Source organism: Austrofundulus limnaeus, unplaced genomic scaffold (genome assembly GCF_001266775.1).
Source record: "Austrofundulus limnaeus strain Quisiro unplaced genomic scaffold, Austrofundulus_limnaeus-1.0 Scaffold100, whole genome shotgun sequence".
NCBI classification, from domain to species: Eukaryota; Metazoa; Chordata; class Actinopteri; order Cyprinodontiformes; family Rivulidae; genus Austrofundulus; species Austrofundulus limnaeus.
The window spans coordinates 803,320-826,282 of record NW_013952502.1 but is presented as its reverse complement, the minus strand read 5'-3'; the positions used below and the strand labels follow the sequence as shown (position 1 = coordinate 826,282).

General features: G+C 38.4%; 1 protein-coding gene across 1 annotated transcript in view; it reads left to right on the top strand.

Moving 5' to 3' along the window:
- ube3c (ubiquitin protein ligase E3C) overlaps positions 1–21,243 on the top strand; it is a 25,994-nt gene extending 4,751 nt beyond the window's left edge. Inside the window, exons 11-24 of the mRNA XM_014013344.1 lie at positions 44–231; positions 2,860–2,946; positions 3,066–3,223; positions 3,341–3,567; positions 7,955–8,059; positions 8,339–8,426; positions 10,118–10,215; positions 10,643–10,775; positions 12,433–12,680; positions 15,103–15,315; positions 16,785–16,973; positions 17,065–17,131; positions 18,018–18,148; positions 19,709–21,243. Of these exons, the coding sequence (XP_013868798.1) occupies positions 44–231; positions 2,860–2,946; positions 3,066–3,223; positions 3,341–3,567; positions 7,955–8,059; positions 8,339–8,426; positions 10,118–10,215; positions 10,643–10,775; positions 12,433–12,680; positions 15,103–15,315; positions 16,785–16,973; positions 17,065–17,131; positions 18,018–18,148; positions 19,709–19,879 (2,103 nt within the window). The 3' untranslated portion in view covers positions 19,880–21,243. The remainder of the gene's footprint in view (positions 1–43; positions 232–2,859; positions 2,947–3,065; positions 3,224–3,340; positions 3,568–7,954; positions 8,060–8,338; positions 8,427–10,117; positions 10,216–10,642; positions 10,776–12,432; positions 12,681–15,102; positions 15,316–16,784; positions 16,974–17,064; positions 17,132–18,017; positions 18,149–19,708) is intronic.
- The last annotated feature ends 1,720 nt before the right edge of the window (positions 21,244–22,963 follow it).

Below are 22,963 nucleotides of genomic sequence, written 5' to 3'. Positions count from 1 at the left end.
ACGTAGCCACAATTTCAAACTACATTTTTGGTATTTTTGTCAGGATGACAGCCGGATTTCTGTGCAGCTGATAACCGAGGAATGTGTTCGCAAGCTGGACATGAAACAACAAACGAACGCCCTACTGAACCTTGTGTGGAGGGACTCAGCCAGTGAGGAGGTTTTCACCCTGATGGCGTCCATTTGTCACACTCTCATGGTGCAGCATCGTCTAATGGTGCCAAAAGTCAGGTACAGAAACACAAAACGYGTGAGAGGCTTTATTTTTGGATGAAACCACTGAAAGCGGTGCTTAAAGGAAATTTATTGTTAATTCATCAAATGTTGCAGAGATGTAGGTAATCCTTTACAAAGCAGATGTGTCATCGGTCTGTTGTAAATTTGGTGAATCCCRTGGTGAAGCAGGCATTAAATAATAACAAAAATAAATTGGAGGCCTTTTWAAAAAATTATATCAAAACATTTCACACATCTTGTCAAGATCAACCTTGCATCCCATCAGCTTGTTTACACACTTACCTGATTGAAGAGGAAACAGTGTCTTTGTGTTTCTGCGCTGCAAGCAGTGATGTAAATAATGGTAGGCAGGCAGTTATCATCAGTCCACACCCACTGGCATTTACAACCGGTAGAAGATACAGGCATGTCAGGGAAGCTGTCAGTTCTGGATAAGGGAAATTAGCTCTTTTTTTGGTTGATTACATTAGAGCTTGGATGTCAGGGATGGCGTGGGGGCTGGATGGTGCATCGACAAACAGGAAGTGAGCTAGACTGGGCTTCATGGTTGGTGAACCTGCTGGGGTTAATTATTAGTGATGCCAGTAGCTGTCAGATGACTAGTCTGTGAGGTGTAAAAAAGGAAAATAAGACGCATATCAAGTGAACAACGTATTCTGTTAAATAGTTTTTGAATCTGTAGCATACATATTTCCAATTTTCAGCTAAAAACACACTTTTTTTGTCAAATTTAAAGAATTTCAGCCTCTCAGTTGTCTTYTTTTTTTTACAGCTTCCTCCTCTTCTCCACTTTTATCATAAATCCTGCCCTTCGTCTTCCATCATTATTGGATATCTGTACAAAATAATTAGCTCACTGAGAAAGATTAATCACTGCAGGAGTGGATGGGATAGTTTTACAAGAGGCTAAGGGGAGCAAATTGCATCCTGGTCCTGATTTACTGCACTTACAGTAAAAAAAGTAGAGGTTGTGCAGTCAGCCCGCCACACTGCCTTTTTAATAAATATGTAAAATATCTTATTAAGTTGCTCTCTGCTTTCTTTTTTTCCACAGCTGAATTATTTTCGAGTGAACTTCCTAATTCCACCTATCTGCAGAGTTAGATATTTGGTGTAATATTACTTTGATAGTTTGGTTTCACACAACGTGACACTCGGCTCTTAACGGGTTCCTGCTAATTGAAGTGATCTACATTTACTTTTGAGTGATTGCTGTGATTTTTGTTTTGTCATAAAATAACAATGTTTACCATGTTAATTTAAGTTTGTGAAACTAATTAGCATCAAGGTAAAAACCTGCTCAGGCAGTACCAAATCTGACCCGAGTTGTTATTTCTCTCTGCTGATCAGTGGTTCTTTCATCACAGCAGAATGAAATGATTCAGGCATCATTTATCAAGACACTTTTTTTTCCACACACATACACACAACCCCTTCTGATGTCTTGACTTTGTTTATTAGTGATTCATTTCATGATTGAAATGGGAGTTTGGGTTCTCTCTGGCTGTAAATCAGCATGTCAGCTGGCATTTAGTGCTTTGTTTCTCATTTCAATCACACACCCGCATGACTTGTTATGAGCCCCCAGCGCTACTCKCTGCTTCTCTTCTGAGCCTTGTTGCACTGACAGATGGTCTGAGTTCGACACCGACCATTTTTCAAGCCTTACTGAGGTTAGCTTGACAGTCTGCTCCTAATGTTCAATTTCATTTTGGGATTTTTTTTAAATGTAATTTTGGTAGATTGGATGGTGGGATTCTTAACTCTTGATTTGTTTCATCTGTTGAACTTTTCTCCTCTAATGTGATTACATGTTGCTGCTCCATCATGAATCCTTGTAGCTGTCAGAGCTGTCACTCAYGGACAAGACCCTGTTTATATGCAGGGGCACCTTATTTAGCTTTTTAGCTTACTTACCACATTATTGTCACCTGTGTTTACCCATGGTGTGAAAAGCCATGCAATTTAAAAGTATTCACAAATGCACACACATTTGAACACAAAGAAGCTTCACACCTTGGTGCCACAATCCACTGAGTGCGACCATAGGAAGGCATGCGGGTGCTTCTCAGTGTTATCACGTAATTCGCTGTGAGTGTGGAAGCATACTAGTGCTCAGGGGTCACAGCAAGGACCAAGGGTGCCCCTCCTCCTCCATTGTCTTGGTTCCCTGACCATTAAGTTAAATGGGGCTCCAGCAGGAAGCCACGGGAGCTGTTTATGACCTGAGCTGGGCACCCTCGCCAACAACTAGTTTACTAATGGAAGGTGCCTCGCCTAAATAAAGCTTAATGGCTCATTTAATCTCCCTTTGGTTCTCGCAAAGTGTAAAAGGAGAGAAAGGCCAAGAAAATTCTATAACAGAAATGTTGGTTTACAGTGGTGTTTACTCCCCTCCCTCCTTTCATTCTTTTTTTTTTTCTTTTTTGAGTGCGTGTCCTCTTGTAAACYGGGCAAAGTTAACAATCTCAACATTGCAGACAGTTTGGCTGAGAGTAATTTTATTGCTTCTCGCACTGGCTGCATCGTTTGAAATAGCTGAWAAGTATTTCATATTGATCCATGTTGAGGAGCGTTCAATCAAAACGAATATTTCTGTTTTATGTGTCTTTGTGGCCGCAGACTTCTGTACAGTTTAGCTTTCAATGCACGTTTCCTGAGGCATCTCTGGCACCTGATAACATCCATGAAAACTAAAATGATTACTGGGTGAGTTTTTATGTTAATATTCTTTAAATATTTTTTATTTTGCTTTCAACAAGTTTTATGTCTTCAGACATTTATGTTTCTTAAACTTGGTTTCTACTTTTCTGTGTTTGCCTCTTCAGCTCCATGGTGCCACTGCTACAGCTGATCTCACGAGGGTCTCCTATGTCRTTTGAAGACTCGAACCGCATCATTCCCCTCTTCTATCTCTTCAGTTCTCTCTTCAGTCATTCTCTTATCTCGGTGCATGACAGTGAATTTTTTGGGCATGAAATGGAAGGTACTGGWCTTATCTATTAAGCTTGATTTTGCAGATATACAGTTTACTGTAAATAGCTGCTAACATCTCCTGCGTCAGTGTGTGTTTGAAGACTGAACATGTTCTCCCTCTGAACAGGTCATGTACAGTCCTCCATGATGCCCTTCACGTTGTTAGAACTGGTGACGCTGTCTCGCTGTCTGAGAGATGCGTGTCTGGGAATCATCAAGCTGGCCTATCCCGAGACCAAAGCGGAGCACAGAGAGGAGTACATGGCTGCCTTCCGCAGCGTTGGCGTCAAGACAAACACTGAGGTCCAGCAGCGCATCCAGGCCGAGCAGAAACGCTGGGTGCAGCTCTTCAAGGTAAGATGTGTGATGCTGCTTTACCATGCATGGATTCTCTTGTTACTCAGTTGATTTTTATTTCCTTCTTTAGTCCAACTTATTAAAACTGAAACATCATTGAATGAAAAAACTTAGCAACATTTAAATGAAAGCAAAATTTTCTTTTGATATATTTTCCCAGTGTTACTTTAAACTAGATGGACCCAGTAGTCTTTGTTTATAGTTTCAAAAGCTCTGTTGTTTAGCACCCAGCTTTATTAGTTCTCAATGTTAACTGTAAAACATTCAGTTTAATCTTTTCAATTACATTAAAAAACTTTTAAGTTTTTTTTGCAAATTATCTTACCTTCCTATTTTCTTTCTTTACAGTTTTATAAAATATGGCATATTAAGTAACCTGCATTTAACCAAAACACACTTGCATCTGTCAAATAAATAATAATAATTATACAATGATGAATTGTTAGTATTTAGACTGCATGAGGACATCTTATTAAATTATTTTACTGAATCCTAGCTTGTTTATGTCTAAACCCAAATTCCTTACTGGGTCTCTTCAAACACTACTTTATGGAGATTTAGATTTTAAAAAGTCTGTATTGAGCAACTTTTACATAGGAGAAAAAAATGAACAATATTGCAACAAATGGGTGTAAAAAATCTAAATATTTTACCTTGTTTTTAGGTACTATGGATAAAAATCTAAAATTTACTCAAAAAAATTAAATCACTAAATAAGTGTTTGAGAGCTTAAAACAGATGGGTCAGTATGAGGGAACTTCCTGCATTAGAGCTTAGAGATTGTATTGTTTTCTATTGATACCTAAGTGTGTACACTTTGATCATTAGGCCTAATTGTTGTGTGGTCTCTGTGCATTAAGGCAGAGTAGGTGTAATGATTATTGCTGTTAGTGGAAGTCGGCTATATATGCATGAGCGGTCAAAAACAAGATGGAGCCCACAGAGGTCAGTCTTTGGGTTATTTACTCAGGTAATTGGACAGAAAACCTAATTCCTGTCTCATCCTTCRTCTTTCTTTTATTTTGTCTTGTTTCTTTCTATGTAAGAAAACAACACTAAAGTTATTTTGTTCTTGTCTGTTAAGGGGATTTAAAAAGTGAACACTAACATCCTGCAATAGGTGGTGAATACACAAGGAGCACGTTGGGAGTTTTTCATAAAAGATCTGCTCAAAGGCCTCTTGTCAGCTAAAACGACCCATTAAAGAAGTGAGGAGCAGAGAAAATGCATTTTCCAAATTGAACAGTGGGATTTACAGTTGGTTTAACGCCGCTGACCCCTAACACGTTAATGTTTGGTTCGTGTCATCAGCCGTCCCTCTCCATCTTTTATCACCTCCATTGTCGAGCTATCTATTTAATTGAAAGAAGTTAATTGAATGAAAATGATCAACTAAGCTTGTATTAATATTGCTAATGGAACTTTCTTCTTGGCCATGTTTGGAGAACGGTGTCACACTGGAGTTTGGGAAAGGCCCATTAAGGTTTGCACTTAACCCGATGGGCTAATTAAGGAATGCTTATTCATTCCCAGAGTCAGAGGGTAGGTCTGCTCCAAACCCATCTCCATGTACATTTGACAGCATTTTGCACTTGCCATTATTGCACACTTTGGTTGCCTCCTGGTGATTGGCCGTGATTGATTGTCACTTTATGAAAATGACATGTCTTAGAGAAGTACATTTCGATTGAAATAATCYAGCTAGGGTATTATATGGAAATGGACTGGCTGTAAGTTTATTCACATCAATGACATATGTGACATTATTCAAAGTAACTTGYCATAGCAACAAGGCAGCCTATTGTGACCAAACAAAAGCTGCTGAAACATTACCCACGTTTGTTCACTTTTTCACTTTTTACTGACATTTAGGTACAGGGGTTGTTTTCTGTTCTGCTGACAYWSTKTKTGWRAMMSARRMKYTTTWTWTTTTWTTTTTTATCGAAACAGCAATCTTTTTGTCCTCTTGCATTTTGCTTAAAAAACGAGATATTTCAGCTCGTCTAATGTGGGATTCTTTGATTAATTTATAAACAAATAATTTCTTCTATTTTGTTAACTAATCTTAGTTTTTGAGAAGTATTTAAATTTAAATTTAGCTAGTCTGTTGGGAGCCAAGACCAAAGTGGATTGCTGCCGTATTAAAACAACTCCAATCTGAAACATTTCATTGCGAATTTTGCGAACAGTAAAACCTTTCATGGTGACAGTTTTGCACTACACAGATTAAAAAAACAATTCATGTCTACATAAAGTTTTTCTTACAATTCATTTATAACTATCTACAATACATAAGATAATAATTGTTCATATCTTTTCCAYAAAGCCCAACTTCAAAGATTTAAACTATCACTTTTAAATTACAACATCAAAAGTCAGATTGTGTTCCTGAAATGAATAAAATACCTGTAGGTTACAAACATGATTAAATATTACTTTATGAACATCCTATAAGACGAGCATTAGCTATTCTAATACTTGCCGCTCAGTTATCGGGGAGATTTTAGCACCATCTGCTCAGTGGCTGATGTCAGCAGACCACACTGGTAATTAACAGGGTTGGACATTGAGGGATGGCGTGGATCGTTTTTCTTTTATACTCCCCATAAATGGTGCATTAATGGCTAAAATCTCAAGTGATTATTTTTCCCGTCCTGAGATAAAGCACCTCATTTTTTTTGAAAGACTTCACATTTTCTATTTCTTGTTTTCAAGGAACAYGTGTCACTTGAAATTTGATGAGATTTAAATATGATGATGTGATACAGCGGGTAAAATAAGTATTGAACACGTCAACATTTTTCTCAGTAAATACTGTATATTACTAGAGGTGCTAATGACATGAAATTTTCACCAGATGTTGGTAACAACCCATATGATCCATACATACAATGAAATCAAACCATAAATGTCCAGAAGTGAAGTTGTTTGTAATAATGTGGAATGGCACAGGGAAAAAGTATTGAACACACTTACTGAAATTGATCTAATACTTTGTACAAAAGCCTTTGTTGGCAATGACAGCTTCAGGATGCCTCCTGTATGGAGAAACTAGTGGCATGCATTGCTCAGGTGTGATTTTGGCCCATTCTTCCACACAAACAGTCTTCAAATCTTGAAGCTTTCATGGACCTCTTCTATGAACTCTGATCTTTAGTTCTTTCCATAGATTTTCTGTTGGATTCAGGTCAGGTGATTGGCTGGGCCATTCCAGCAGCTTTAGTTTCTTTCTCTGAAACCAACTGAGACTTTCCTTGACTTTGTGTTTGGGCTCATTGTTTTGCTGAAATGTCCAGCCACRTTTCATCTTCATCATCCTGGTAGATGGAAGCAGATTTTTATCAAGAATGTCTCTGTACATTTTTCCACTCATCCTTCCTTCAATTATTTGAAGTTTGCCAGTACCATATGCTGAAAAACAGCCCCACACCATGATGTTCCCACCTCCAAACTTCACTGTTGGTATGGTGTTTTTGGGCTGATGTGCAGTGCCATTTGACCTCCAAACATGATGTGTATTCTGGCATCCAAACAGTTCAATGTTGGTCTCATCTGACCAGATTATATTCTCCCAGTATTTCACAGGCTTGTCTAAATGTTGTGCAGCAAACTTTAAAGGAGCTTCAACATGCTGTTTCTTCAGCAGTGGAGTCTTACGTGGTGAGCGTGCATACAGGCCATGGTGGTTCAGTGCATTACTTATTGTTTTCTTTGAAACAATCGTACCTGCTAATTCCAGGTCTTTCTGAAGCTCTCCACAAGTGGTCCTTGGCTCTTGGACAACTCTTCTGRTAATTCTTTTCACTCCTCTGTCAGAAATCTTGCAAGGAGCRCCTGGTCGTGGTCGGTTTATGGTGAAATAATGTTCTTTCCACTTCTGAATTATGGCCCCAACAGTGCTCACTGGAACCTTCAGAAGTTTAGACATTCTTCTGTAACCGATGCCATCATTATGCTTTGCAACAATAAGGTTGTGAAGGTCTTGAGAGAGCTCTTTACTTTTACCCATCATCAGATGGTTCTTGTGTGATACCTGGCCATCATTTGGGACTGAACCAGCTGATATTAACTTGCACTGACAAGGGACGGGCTTGCTTTCTAATTACTGAGTTCAGCTGGTGTCTTGGCTTTCCATGCCTTTTTACACCTCCTTTTCTTCATGTGTTCAATACTTTTTCCCTGTGTCATTCCACATTATTACAAATAACTTCATTTCTGGACATTTGTGGTTTGATTTCTTTGTATGTATGGATCACTTGGGTTGTTAGCGACATCTGGTGAAAATTTCATGTCATTAGCACCTCTAGTCATATATTTACTGAGAAAAATGTTGACGTGTTCAATACTTATTTTACCTGCTTTATGTGTATGTTCTACAACCTAGGTCATTACTAACTTGGTGAAGATGGTAAAAGCTCGCGACATCAGACGACCYTTCTGTCCTGCAGGTCACTGGCTCTCTGAGGAGGTCAACATTCGAGCTGATAAGGTGTTTAACTAGCTTTTTTAAAATTTTATTTACTTTTGCTTTTAATTTCTTATTAAATTGTAACTTCTTGAAGTGAATATACAATCTGAGTTACATATACAAGACTTGTCATTTTGAAAAATGATGGTGACCTTGTTTTTTTAAAAGCTTTTTTATGGTAAATAAATAATTATTTTAGTATTTATATGAAATGTTTAGAACTTTATTAATCCTAAAACCTTTGTATTCCTACCTGGAAAATCTTCAGCTGCTTCAGTTACTTTCCTGTGTTCTCTCCAGGTCACCCAACTGTATGTACCTTCAGCGAGACATGCGTGGAGAACACGAAGGATGGGTCACATTGGGCCTCTTCAGTCAACTCTTGATGGTATTGTAGCCCATCTGAATGGTTCTTTTTGCTTATGCATAAATGGAATTCTTGTCCAATATGTGTATTTTTTTTCAGGACATGAATTGCTCAAAAATATTTTTATTGTAATTGTGCAAAAATGAGCACATTTGCATCCGTGGGGTCTCCTATTCAAAGATTTATTTGTAAAATAACCTTACATAGAAGAACAAACAAACTTAAACAGGAGTAATTGACCTTGTTTTCAGCAAGACCACTTAAACACGTTTTGTATGCACTGGCTCAATTAGGCACACTCGGATAAAAACACTGATGCATTCAGGCCCACTTTGAGTCATTAACATGTCCGTGACGTATGGCGTGAAAAAGAACTGATAACAATGTGTGTATGATCTCCCTAATGCCGCTCAGGGGCTGGATGGGATAAATTCAATTAGTGTGAGAGTACCTGATGAACTCAGCCACATCTGGTCCATGTGTTTGTCTGGCCTTTTCTCATTTCCTTAAATGGACAAGCTCAAGGCTGATAAATGAGACACGTATTGACCACTCCGAGGCCATATTTCTCCTCAAAGATGGAAACCTGATGGGAAAATGCAGATCAGGTTGACTAATTGAGCAGAATAATTGAGCTGCAGTTGAATGGAAAAAAGTGAAGAGCAGGATAGTGATTGTGACTTTGGGAGGGCTTAATGGTCCAAACCTTGGGTTTAAGCAAACATTAGCCCTTTGGATAAATCTCAGTAAGTGGATAGGCAGCTCACAGATGAGTTAATTAAAAGAGTGTTATTAAAAGGCTTTTGGATGGATATGCCATTAATGGTCGGTCTGTAAACAGTAAAATAACTCTTAATCACAGTTCTTAACAACGAGGAAGGGTGATGATGAAAGACGAGTGTTTCTAAAAATGACAGCTGATGTTGAAACTTTTTTTATTGTGCTGAGCCCTATAAACAAGTATAAATTTGAAGCAGTTGCTGTAGTTATTTTGTGAATTTGTAGATGATTCAGTTCTAAAGAATGGCAAATATATTGCCAGTTCTCTAGAAAAGGATTACGAACAAGATAAGCTGGATGTTTGGTGGCTTTTAGCATTTTAGGAGCTGTAATTGTCAAGCTGCCAGTGCATGTTTATAACAACACTCGGTGCAAAATAGCTTCAGTCACGTATGAATGAAATTATACTTCAATGATTTTCTTTTCTCCTAAAGGCCCTGTCACACTATAACAGTTTAGACAACTTATGCCAACTTAAGAAATGTTTTTTTCCATTAAATTACTAATAAAAGTTAGATATTTGATCAATTTGTTAGCATTGCAGTATGTACTGTACATGCCAAAAATAAGCTTCCAGTTGATTTTTTTAAATTCCATCTTTAATGTCGATTTCTCCAAACGTTTCACAAGTTGGCATAAGTTGTGTAAAACATCATAGTGTGACAGGACCTTAATTTGGATGAAACTTCAAATTTTTTTGCAAATTCTGGTTTTAAGAGTCAGAAGACAATGACTGAAACAGATCAAATTTTGTGCTTAAATACAAAAATAAGCTCTTAAAATAAACAACCACTAGATTACAAGTACAGTTGTTAAAAAAAGATTTGTAAAAACTACCTTGTAAATGTTTTTAATCAATACATTTATTATTAAAGTGTTTTACTATCTCCAGTAAGACARTGCTAAAATACTAGACGTGTTTATTTCTGCAGTGGGATTAGAGCCTCCACAGCTGTCTGTGTCTGAAGAGAGACATCTGGCCATTCTCACAGAGCTCCCGTTTGTCGTTCCCTTCGAGGAGAGAGTGAAGGTATCGCACTGCTGCTCCACACACAGCTACCACAATAAATGTACTGGAATCATGTGTTTCAAGGAAGGATATTACAGTTTAATTTAATGCATACTTTAAATATGTGCTAAAGGTGAAAGCTTGTATGAATTAGTCATTATTTTGAAGGTGTATTTTATAGTTGATATAGTACTCTTTACTCCATGAGTGAGGTGTTTAATTTATGTGCTGTACAGTCATTTAAAATCTAATTTGTCTGAGCATTTTGAATTTTAACATTACCAAAATATGTGTCRGTACAAATTTAGTTGCCACCTCTTCTTTTTCTTTCTCCCTAAAAATCAAAATAAATCGGTGTAAGATAAAATCCATATATAAGAACATACATTAATTTTTAAGCATAAGGATAATTTATGACTCTGTCATTGGGTTCACATTCACCCTCTAGATCTTCCAGAGGTTAATCTTTGTTGACAAACGGGATGTGCAAGGCGACGGGCCGTTCTCTGATGGCATCAATGTCACCATCCGACGCAACTACATTTATGAAGACGCCTATGACGAACTCTCTCTTGAAAACGGTAACACTGGCATCTCTGCATTTTCTACAAGAGCGTAGTTGTTGCATGTTGTGAGTTATATTTGTGAAACCAGCCCACATCGCATCAGGTTGTCTGGAAAACGGGCTGCAGCTTCYGTGTTATTGTCTGCATTTATTTTGAAATGACACAAAAAGAGAGAGAGGCTCGGTGTAGTAAATATTACYAAAACTTATTATGCTCTATAAAACCTCAGTTATGAAGAGCGAGGTTCCAGTTTGCATTAAAGCTGAAGGCTACTTCTCTCCTTGGGCAGACTATTGAATTTCAGTAAAGCATAATTGTGATTCTGATTATTGTAATGGATCACATAAAAACAGAATCAATTATTTTAAGTCACCTCTTTTGTGTTTGAATTTGAAAGGGTGCTTGGGCGGGTGGGGGTGGGGGGCAATCTGATTAAAAAGAGTAACAGCAGACCTAAGCTGAAGACGTGATCTATATCATTTATATTTCTATAAGTTATAGCTGCCTTGATTTATGCCTGAATATTTATTATTCTGAAAGATGACATGCTGTAGAATTTGAATTGAATAGTCTGCAGGTCAAGAAAGCGCTTTTTTGCAAATTATGTTTGTTAGGGAAAAAATGCTTTGCACTTACTAGAACAAATTTATGTTTACATTTTTTAGATAATATTTATTTTTTTAAGTAGGCTGTTGATTTTAGCGCTAGTTGTATAAGCAGAAATTTTGAAACGAGGTAATGTTACAATGTGTTTTTAATTAGGTGATTGATGCAAAATCTTCATTTTAATACTATTGTAGCTTTGGCTTTTAAAAGACAGGGTAGCAAATTTAATTTACATCTGTGTTTTTGTTGCCTGGTCCTTTTTTTTTTTTTTTGGCCGAACTAATTTTTAAGAGTGAATTGATAGTTTTAATAAACTTTGAGTCTCACTTGTAAAAGATTATGGAATTCAAGTGGATGTCCTGCTTGGATTAAAATGGACTGAAATTCATTCATTCATTCATTCATTCATTCATTCATTCATTTTATCATGTAAATGGCACTGCATATAATACACAATAACACTAACATAACTGAATAACACAATAAAGCATAAAGCTTATTTCCATTGTGGTCCAACAACTGGTGTTTAAGGTGCTCTAGAGTTTTTCTTAAATTAACACCAAAGCCTATTTATTAAATAAAATAGTTTTTCTTTTATTGTCTTATCACAAGCACAAAGGGCAAAATATTTTAAAAAGAACATGACYACTGTTTTTACAGAAATTTTACTCTGAAATAAATTTAGCCCACAAATATACCAGAATAACAAAATCAAAAAGTTTTCTCTTAGTTTTTAAATGGATATGTGTCTCAAACACACTGCAGTTGTAATAATAAATGTATTATTTTATTGAGTCAAAAACAGCTGCTTTGTCATTGAAACGTCGAGTTATTCTCTTGTTAAATCCATTTAAGGGGGAAAATATTTTTGTAACCAATATAAACTAAAAATATAAGCTTGACTCAACTAATGTCAGTGCTGACAGATGTTGTGGAATAAATGTAAAATATCTGTAAAATCTTTCTCAATGAAAATAAACAAATATTGTGTTTATTAACATGGCTGGATATAAATTTCCCCCCTTTTTGTTAATGTGTTCTTATGACCCGTGTGTCTTTAAACTAGAGCCGGACCTAAAGAAAAAGATCAGAGTCCATCTTCTCAATGCTCACGGCCTGGACGAGGCAGGCATCGACGGCGGTGGCATCTTTCGTGAGTTCCTTAACGAGCTCCTCAAGTCGGGCTTCAATCCCAACCAGGGCTTCTTCAAGACCACCAACGAGGGTTTGTTGTATCCCAACCCCGCTGCAGAGATGCTCGTGGGAGAGTCCTTCACAAGACACAACTACTTCCTGGGCAGGATCCTTGGAAAAGTGAGCTTCCAAATGTCCTTACATAAGCATCAGATGTATGAAAGTAATGTTACTGACAAAAGGTGTTCTCTCTGTTTCATTTAGAAAAGAAACTCCTGTTAATTTCTCAGTTTAATTTTAGCTTTTGCTCTCCTTTTGCAATGAGGGGACTACTTGTTTATCTGCTCCTTCGTTTTTTGATGGCGCTATTTATTAGAGCGTAATGTTTCTAAATCATCCTTAATGCATGTGCTGGTGATTGTTTATCAAGATGCCTTCTTCAGTCAGGGCACATCATCTCATCCTGGAAAAGAATTACCTCATGACAAGCGAGTTGCCTCTCAATTAGGGCTTCCATTAGCGGATGATTCCTACCTCTTGTTTCTGTAGCGATTGCATTTGGCTGGCATTAAATCAGCAGGCACACAAAGACAGGACATAAATAAGCGTTCAAAGCATGTGGTAATAGCATTTTGATCTGTTTTACAGTCAGGAACATCCAGGGTTCTTCTCTCGTCCACAACTCCACATATTCTAAACTTCAGAGCGGCACAACTTTTCTTCTGGTTGCATTTGCTTTTTTTTCTCCTCTGTATTCTGTGCAAGTTAGAAGTGATCAATCAGCTGCTACAATTTGCCCGTTCCTGCTACTGTGGTGCTCTTCATAGCTAATGGTGCGGGCAATTAGGCAAAGGCAAATTAATTAGAAGTTGACTTTCAATTAACCCTACCTTAGGTTCCTCCTTCTCCATTAAAAACGGACGTTTGAGTGGCCATTTGAGAGGCGTATTGATATTTGTTTAGTGCCGTTATGGCCTGGATAAAAGGCAACCGTTTTATATGGCTCTGGATTGCATCACCGCTGCTGCAGTGTGCACCGAGCACGCCGCAGCTCAAAGGACACAGGAGATTAATATTGTTAATTAATGTCCGAGGCGTGCCATTGTTGTGGAGGTGATGTATTACAGCCAGCAGAGGCTTGTCTGGAGTACTCACTGAAATGGGATTGAACATCAGAATAGAGGCCAGTCATCATCCCTCTTCCTCGCTTGTCCACCCCGCTGACAAGCTGGAAGATTTAAGCTACAAATGAGGAAACATGAAAAGAGGTTACTTTGCATTTGTGACTTCAGCCTGAAAATTAAAAAAGATATCTTGATCRTGATGTTTGTCAGCATTCTCTCTCTCATTTCACATTTATGCATTATGACACGTGAGAGATGATCTTTGGGGTTCATTCATCTCGTTAGCGCAAAACCTCCAGCCTCATTAGCGACAGGCTTCTCACTTTGTAAACTGTGGAGGGGGGGAAAAGCTTTCATCCTCCTTCACCGTCAGCCTCCTCTCAATGATCTYGCTTTAGGGGTGCGAGAGTGTCGCACCCCTGATTGATCGAGATGCGTTTGGAAGGCATTATAATTTTATTGATTCTTAATGTTGTAAATTAAGGAATTTATTTGGCAGCTAACAGAATGCACCTGCAGTGCTGTTGGCATTTATTCCACCTGATGGTGCCGCGATCTGCTTTAATTGCGTTGCCACTGCACTCACTTATATTAAAAGGCCTGGGCCATAACAATTAATTCTTTCCAAGCCAAGTCATTTTGGCACAATTTCTGGCAATAAACACTCATAAATTAGGCGAGTGGCACTGAAAAAAATAAGGCTACAAGTTTTTTCCATATACTTATTACTGCCTCTTCCCGGCACAAGTGTTATTGATAGGTTTCAAGGGGCCATGCAGCGCATATGGTCTAAAATGAGCACCGGCCACAAGAGTAATGCTAAGTGGATTATTTTGCATAAAAAATAGACAATGTTTGAAGTTGTGCAATTAACCTGTGTTTAGAAAATAGCTGTGATTTATGCATTTGTGTGTGTTTTAAGATGCATGCATTATGGAAATCCTTTAGATTTATAATCCATTTAGCTGATGCGGTCAGGGTTTTTAGCGCTATCATTTATAAAGACCTGTATATTTTAATGTCTCCAATAGGCTCTTTTTTTGGACTATTCCAGTACATTAGCTTAGGGTTTTATGAGCCACCTGCCCGGCTGTGGTTCTTAATTGCATTAAAGGTCAAGGTGAGAGTCGGCATTTATAAAGTTTGAATCGGGTAAAGAAGGAAGAGCCTGCATGCTTTAAGATTGATTATGCTCTGTGTTTTCATCTCAGTCACTCTGAAGTGATTAGATTTACTGACATAATGCTCGATTCTTTGATGTGAACCATAATAATGTTTTGTACTCTTCTATTTTTACATATTTGTATTATCATTTCTCCCAATATTTAATGTACTGTTTCCTATTATGTTTTATTCAGTGATACTTTAGTGCTGAACATTGAGTTTGTTAAAGCTTAAAACGGGGAATTCCAAAGATAAGATGTTCTACCTGCTTATTTTTCAGCTTTCTCTTGGCTGACGTCCACTTTTCTCCACAGGCGCTGTATGAGAACATGCTGGTGGAGTTGCCTTTTGCCAGTTTTTTCTTATCCAAACTTCTGGGAACCAGTGCAGATGTAGACATTCACCACCTGGCTTCTTTGGACCCTGAGATGTATCGCAACCTTCTCTTCCTCAAAAGCTACGAGGGTGACGTGGAAGAGCTCGGCCTCAACTTCACCGTGGTCAACAATGACCTCGGAGAAGCTCAGGTGACTGGACTGAATTGCGTGTTTATTTTCCACCTCTGTTTCTGCTGCCGACAGCGCCGCAGGATCTGTCTCTCCTCCCTCCGGTTTCCTGTTTGGTTTCTCTTTGTGGCGTTAATAATTCATTTCCTCTCCTGATGCACCACTTTTCAGCTCCGCTAGAGATAAAGCACGTCACCTCTGTCAGTCTAAGCCACGCTATAGGGCAGGGGACTCGGCTGCACTGTTGACCATTCCACCTGCCTTTCCTCCCACAAATTATCTCACAGCACGCCTGACGGGAGCAGGCAACAGTTTTCAAGCATGCCCCTCCACCCCTCTTTTTTCACTCCAAAGCTCAAGGCTGAAGAGACGATCTACCACCACCGCCACTCTGAGTCATCTGTGCTCAGACCTGCACACAGAGCCCCTGTTTGCTCAGGGCCTTAACGCGTCTTATTAACTCTTCTCAAACAACACCTGAAACAGCAGAGTTACGACGTGGCCCTCATGATCGCAAACAGGGCATCGCAAACGCGATAGGGGAAAACAATTTGTGAAAGATTAGGCACACACCCRGGAGCAGTCTGCCCTGCATTTGCCCTTGTGAGATAGCCAAAGCAAGCGAGATAACCACAGTAATTCTCTTACATTAGCACATAATCAGAATCCACTGTGGAGGAGAAAAGGGCCAAAAATGGTTTCCTGAATGTGAGGCCATTCTGGGAATAAATATAATACCTTGCATTACAGTGCAGTCTGATGTCAATATTGTTGCACTAAATGGTTTTGTGACGCTTATCGGTCGAGTTTCGTAAGAATTTTGTCAGAGAGTTGCTGCGTTATGCTTGCTGCAGTTTGAGTTGACAGATTCAGTTGAGATTTTTTGCCCTCTAAGTTTTAAAGGTTATTTAATTTCTATAGCAAGTTTTTTAATACTTTAATAAAGCAAGATATAAAAGGTGAACAAAATCTTAAAGTCACTAGGTCYGAGTTGTAAAAGTCAGTCACCAATTTTTCAAAACATTGGGATCATACCCACCAAATACATATAGGTGCATTAGGAAGAGATGAACGTGATATTTTGTCCTCTTGTCCATGAAATCATACACACAGCTTTATGAGCACATCGTATCAAGTCCTAACTGCTCTAAAGCTAATGAAAAAAGAACCTTGGGCCAAATGATATTGGACCAGATGTCCAGTGATGCTATATTTAGTAACACTAAAATGCACCGAACCACTCACTCTCTTGAATTTCTCACCTTTAATCAGAGGAACATTGTTGGAAAAACATTTTAATTGGTTTTATCTGATTGAATTAAACTCACCTGGCTCGGTTTAACAACTGAGGGTGTTTGTTGGTCATCTGGCACCTGAATATGTATTAAAGWATGCTGTGCAATTATCTGATGATGACATCGTCACACTACAAAAGCAAATTTAAAGTGCTATTAAAATGACTTTGGTCTTTTATTTTTTTTTCTATCCAGGTGGTTGAACTGAAGCCAGGAGGCAAAGATATTCCTGTGACAACAGCAAATCGGATAGCTTACATCCATTTAGTGGCCGACTACAGGCTCAACAAGCAGATCAGGCCTCACTGTCTGGCCTTCAGGCAGGGTCTCGCTAATGTGGTCAACCTTGAGTGGCTGCGTATGTTTGACCAGCAGGAGATGCAGGTATCAACTTGCTGATGAGCAAAACTGAGAAGTGAAACTATTTTTAACTTACAAAAAAGTAAGAATGTGCTTTTTTTTTCCTTCATGAAAGGTGCTTATATCTGGCGCGCATGTACCAATTTGTCTTGATGACCTTAAAAACTTCACAAACTATTCAGGTAAGTTAGACATCTCAGATTTTGTTTGCAGCATGGGGTGTTTGTGTTTCAAAACTTTGAGAGGAGTTTAAAAGATTGTAAGATTTTTTGCAGTGCAGTTCTTTGGGAAGGTTATAAACAATCAATATCTTACCTGTTGTAGATAGCTTTTTGAATTACCCAAGTTTGGTGAAATTGTTTCATTATGAACATATAGATTTGAGCTAGGCCAAGAACAAAGTGGTTTGCTGCTTTCTTGAGATGAATCTAATCTCCAGTATTTTATAAGGGTTTGTTTAAATATGTTTTTAAGAAACCTTATAGTTTTATATTTACAAATAACCAAAGAATTCTAGTTAAGGAACCATGTACTGCAAAATTGGCAGTCGGATCAGGGTTTGTAAAATAGTGTTTGCGTGAAACACTCTGAAATAGTTCAGATTGGAGCTGTTTTAAAATAGTTCACTTTAGTTTTAGGACTAGCCATTTGCTTGTTAAAACTGGTCAGAATTAAAATGTTTCTCTAAACTGAGGTTATTCAAAGAACTATATACAACAGTTAAGATCATCATAACCTTTCCACAGAACCCAACTTCAAAACATCTGAAATATCTCATTAACCTCCTGTTAGTTATCAAACATTTATTCAATTAAAATGAGCATCGTCTCATATATTTGTATATTTTGTATATTTATCCACCTATATTTTAAGTTTACTTTACACTATTCTACTTGTATTCTATTTTATCCATTGTATCTGTATTTGTAAATTGCTTATGGGTGTAACTGGACCGTGAGAGAAGAAATTCCGTTCCAGCCCACGTACCACATGTGATGTGAATGACAATAAAGTCTCCTTGAATCATGTACAGTATCCATTTTTATTTTCTGCTGTCACTTCCTTTAGGTGGGTACACTGCCAATCACCCTGTSATCCAGATCTTTTGGGAGGTAGTCGAAGGATTCACAGATGAAGAAAAACGCAAACTGCTGAAGTTCGTCACCAGTTGCTCCCGGCCACCCCTGCTGGGCTTTAAGGTGACTTTTCCCCTCCCTCCATCTTTCCTCCTCCTGGTATCTGCAGTTCCCATCTGGTTTTCCAGACGTAACAGAAGGTTCACCTCTTAATGAGCTTCTAATGAGAACACTCAGACTGATAACAACCCTCAGAATTATCATTTTCCTATTAGGTTTGTTCAGAGAAGTGCATTGTGGTGAACTCTTATCTCCACGTCTACCATTGTTTTATAGTTCATGACCTTCCTCTGTTGAAGAAGTCTGTCTGCAGCTCTCTCTCTGTGTGTGTGTGTGTGTGTGTATGTGTGTGTGTGTGTGTCTGGGCTTGACTAGAGGCCTCGGCTGGACAAATATTGCCATTCAAAACTTGCTAGAAGGTTGAACTTTTTACCTTTTTTTTTCTCTTTTGTGTCACAGAGCAGATAACCACAATATCTTAGGAGATGAATATACCAGAAAACTACGCCTGTCTGCTTATTTTAAATGTTGAATCCTGCTGGCAAAGTATTCCTGAAACGATGTTCTAATTAGAAGCCGTTTCACTTCCTCACTGACTTGATTTGTGGGACACTTAAGAAGTTATAGAGAAACGGAGGAAAGTGATACTCAGGAGCATTAAAGAGTTTTTATGCCACACTTTGTCTGACCAGAACCTGTAATCATAATATGATTGTTTAAGTATTATTCTTACTGTCATTACTCTGTAAGTTATTGCTGTTCCAAAGTAGTAAGTGAAAAACAGTCCTGTAAAATTCTTCTGCAGTATTTTGTCTCAGGCTTTAAATAATCCCTTCCCTCGGTGTATAATCAATTTGACTTTGGCCAGTGTGCGGGGAGACCACCCCTCCCACATTCTGTGGGACTTAAAGCGTGGTAATTTGTGGGGGAGCGGCCCCTGACCTGGCCCTCAGCTTGAGCCAGCTAAGCCTTAATTAGCTGTCGTGAAACGGCCCAGGATTCATTAGAGAAGAAATAGCTCTGTCAGAGGAAGCCATTTAAAAAAGATGATGGAAGCTGCCTTTTTTTTAAAATGATCGTAGTGGTAATGATACTTTCTCAATAAGCAACGATAGTTTAATACGGTAATTGTCAGAAAAATGGGGTCATTATGGCTTAGCCCCCAAAGAGCCATTTAATTGTGCAAGTATTGCCAATGAGACATATACGCTACCGTTAAATAGCAGGATGAAATCAGGGGGGAGTAGTTTGTTCGTGATGGAAACAGTCAGTGTCATAGTTTGCAGACAAAGTAGTCTCATCAACTCTACGGTTTGATTAAAAAAAAAATCCAGATAGACAACATGAAGTGACCAATCCATCCAGCGTCTCATCCAAGGGTCAAACTCTGAGCCCGTCTTCTCYTCAAAACCTTTCAAGTTCTAATCTGATTTCCTAAATTTATCCTTCGTCTGTATTATCTTTGCACTTTTAACATTTATCCCCATGTGGAAGTTGACATTTATTGCTAAATCTAGGATTGGTTTGGAAATTGGGATCATTGATATTGTTGTCTGGCTTTAATCACCCCGGGATGTTCCACTCCCTCTCTCTGCTAATTAACACCTTCCGTCTTCTTAACAGGAGCTCTACCCGGCCTTCTGCATCCACAATGGTGGAAACGATCTGGACCGTCTGCCCACCGCCAGCACCTGCATGAACCTACTCAAGCTGCCAGAGTTCTGCGACCAGCACCTGATGAGGAGCAAGCTGCTGTATGCCATCGAGTCTTCTGCAGGGTTCGAGCTGAGCTGAGCTGCATCAACATCCTCCGTGCCGCTCAGGTGGCTTTTGAAGTAAAAGACTCACAAAGAGGAGCGATGGCGAACAATGCACTGACTGAATTAGTTGTGTTTCTGTGTGTGTGTGTGTGCGCACGCCAAGTAGAGGTTGAGCAGATATTCATAGACAGAGGAAAGCGGTGCAAGAGTAAATATAAGTTGGATTTTAAAAAGAAAAATCCATGTAACGTTTTAGTAATTGATTTTTTTAATCACTTTGGAAGAACAGAGATGCGGCTGAATTTTCAAGGACGTTTTAGGAGCTGAAAGAAAATAAAAGCAGCAGCTACTCTATCAGCTGGCATTAAAGGACAAGTGTAGATTTTTTTTGAAGTTGAGTTGCTTTGAAAGATTACGAACAATTAATATCTTATGCATTGTCAATAGCTCTTTGAATTATTTATTTTATAAACCTTTAAATCACTGTCAGTTTTGCATTACACCAATATTTACATAGAATCATATGATTGTCATTCTGTGGATTATGTTCTAGCAACTACCAGTGCAAATTGGTGCACTACCAGCATGAATATTATATTTCTGCCAGGCATAAAAAGTGTGTAGTGCTAAACTGATAGCAGCGTAAAGGTTTTTAAATTGTTCTTACTGCTATCAAACTTTTGAGAGTGGAGTTATTTTCAGACATCAACGCACTTTGGTTTGGCTAGCTGTTAGACTGGCTATCTGGTCACATTTAAACTAATCAAAWAACAGGTAAGATATTACTTGTTCATAACCTTTCCACAGAACCCTACTTTAAGAGTTTGAACTATCTCTTTAATGGACAGTTGTTTGTCACCAAAGATAACCTGGCATGAAAAAAAAAAGGCAATACAAGGGGACGAACTGTTAGACTCTAAAGCCACCACTTGGTGTGGGCTGCAGAGGCGGAAAAATGTTTTAATGCCGTTAATTATATAATGTAGACGTCATCGAAACTTCAKTTATGATTTCCTAAACGCCAACCAGTAATAACTTGCATCTGTTTGCCAAACTAAGTGTTAACCGTTCTGAAGCTGAGGGAAAAACTGGTCTTGCTGGATTAAATCGGGAGAAAGTAATWACATAATAATGGTTTTGTGAATATGTATTTGTTTTAAAACTGCTTGTGTATGATCCATGTATTTGTAACTTGTACAGGTTTGTTTATCTTTCTTTTTTTTTGTAACWAATGGGAGACTTTTGTTTCCTTTCATACATACTCTAAGGTTAACAATCTCCTTACCTGATCAACACACAAAGGTTTGTGTCGAACCAATAACCAGTATACCAACAAGTTGAAAACATGAAAACAGTGTTTCAGAGATGAATAAAACCATTTTTTGCATTTTCCTTCCATTAGCTTTCTACTTTCCTTGTTGCTTGTAATTTACAGTAATGACCAAGACATAAAACAGTGCTTTGTGGGGGGAAATCTTCGCTCGAGTTTTACGGCCTCTGACATATAATTAAAGAAACATCCAGTTAAGAAACACTGAGCAGAAACTGTTCTGGCCTTGAGATGCATTATCGGGTTGAGCACAAATTAAGACTGTGTGCGTTTGTCATAAATCCACCTGCCCTCTGATGCAGYGCAGCCCCCAGGAAGCTTTCCATCCCTCTTTGGACCCGATCCATCTCTCCGTCCTCTCTCCTGGGCGAAAACGACCAGCCTCCTCACTCATGTCGTCGCAGGAACCCCGCAGCATCAGCTGGGCCAGAGAACTCATAGTGGTAATTGGGTCTTAAAAACCAGACTTGTCATTGAAATGAGGGATTCATCTCAATTACGATGAGATTTATTTAAGACTATTACTTTGTGATGGATTGTAACTGACAACGTTAATGCRGCGTGTTATGAATCATCTCCAGTGTGCGCTATACACTTTAGGTCGCTCAAAGGAATTTTAAGGGATAATTGAAGTTTTTATGCTTGTTTGTCTTTCTGCAGACGAAAACATCAGTAAGCACTTCAGAGTAATTGGAGATTGTCCCCCGCTCTCCAAATCATTATATCTGCCTGTGTGCAACTGCAAATTTAGCATCAAACTAAATGGTTGACATGGCTTTTGATGGGACTATTATCAGGTAATCAGAACTGGACTTTATTTCAGTGGTCAGTTACAGAAATAAAAACTTGCTCAAGATTTTGAAACACTTTGTTCACCTTTTGTTGTAATACAGTGCCATCTGGTGGCAGCTTTTGGTACATGACCTTACATTTGGATCATTTTCAGACTTTCAAAGACAAGTCATGTACAATCAAGTGTCCCCATTTGTGTTACTGAATCTAATGTATAAAACCATGTCACAAATCTTAGTATCTGATTTTCTCGAGGCCTTTCGTAAACACTGAACAGCAAAACAGAAATTCTCCAATCTGTGTTCAATTGTATGCTGAACTGGAGAGATGAACAAAATATCTTTCACRTTTTGTATAAATAATTCAGAACAGAAGAACAATTTTGCTGCAGATTTTTCCAACATTTTTGCCTGTTAAGACAAATGCATTGGCCAGCCTTATGTCCCTCTGTTCAAAAATATTGCTGGTTGTCCACAGTTCACACTGTATTCAATGTATTTATAGCTTATTGTCATGAGTTAGTGGTAAAATGTGTTTTGCAGCTGTAACAATCAGATAAAGACACAAAGGTCTGTGCTATTACATTTAGAGAGAGCCATTTACTGCTTGAGTGTGTATTGACCTGGTAGGTGATACTGTGAATCCTGCTCATTGAGTCTAATTTCATCATGAATGACCGGAATGCCCTGTTATAATAACAGATATGTGTCATTTTCTCTGGGACTTTTGTAGCTGGCATGAGCTTCAGCTAGGCCTAAGTGCCAAAACGACCTTGATTTTCCTTTAAACGTCAGTGTAAGTCTGTCATTTCAGACACGGAGCAGTGTTTTGCATCAGTGCTTGTCTTTTCAAAATTCCTCGTTTCTGTGGATATGACCTTATTGAAATATTGCCTATGTAATCAAATGGTTTTGTATAATCTGATTGTACATAGGTACTATATACAGTGGTTTGCAAAAGTATTCACACCCCTTGAACTTTTCCATATTTTGTCAC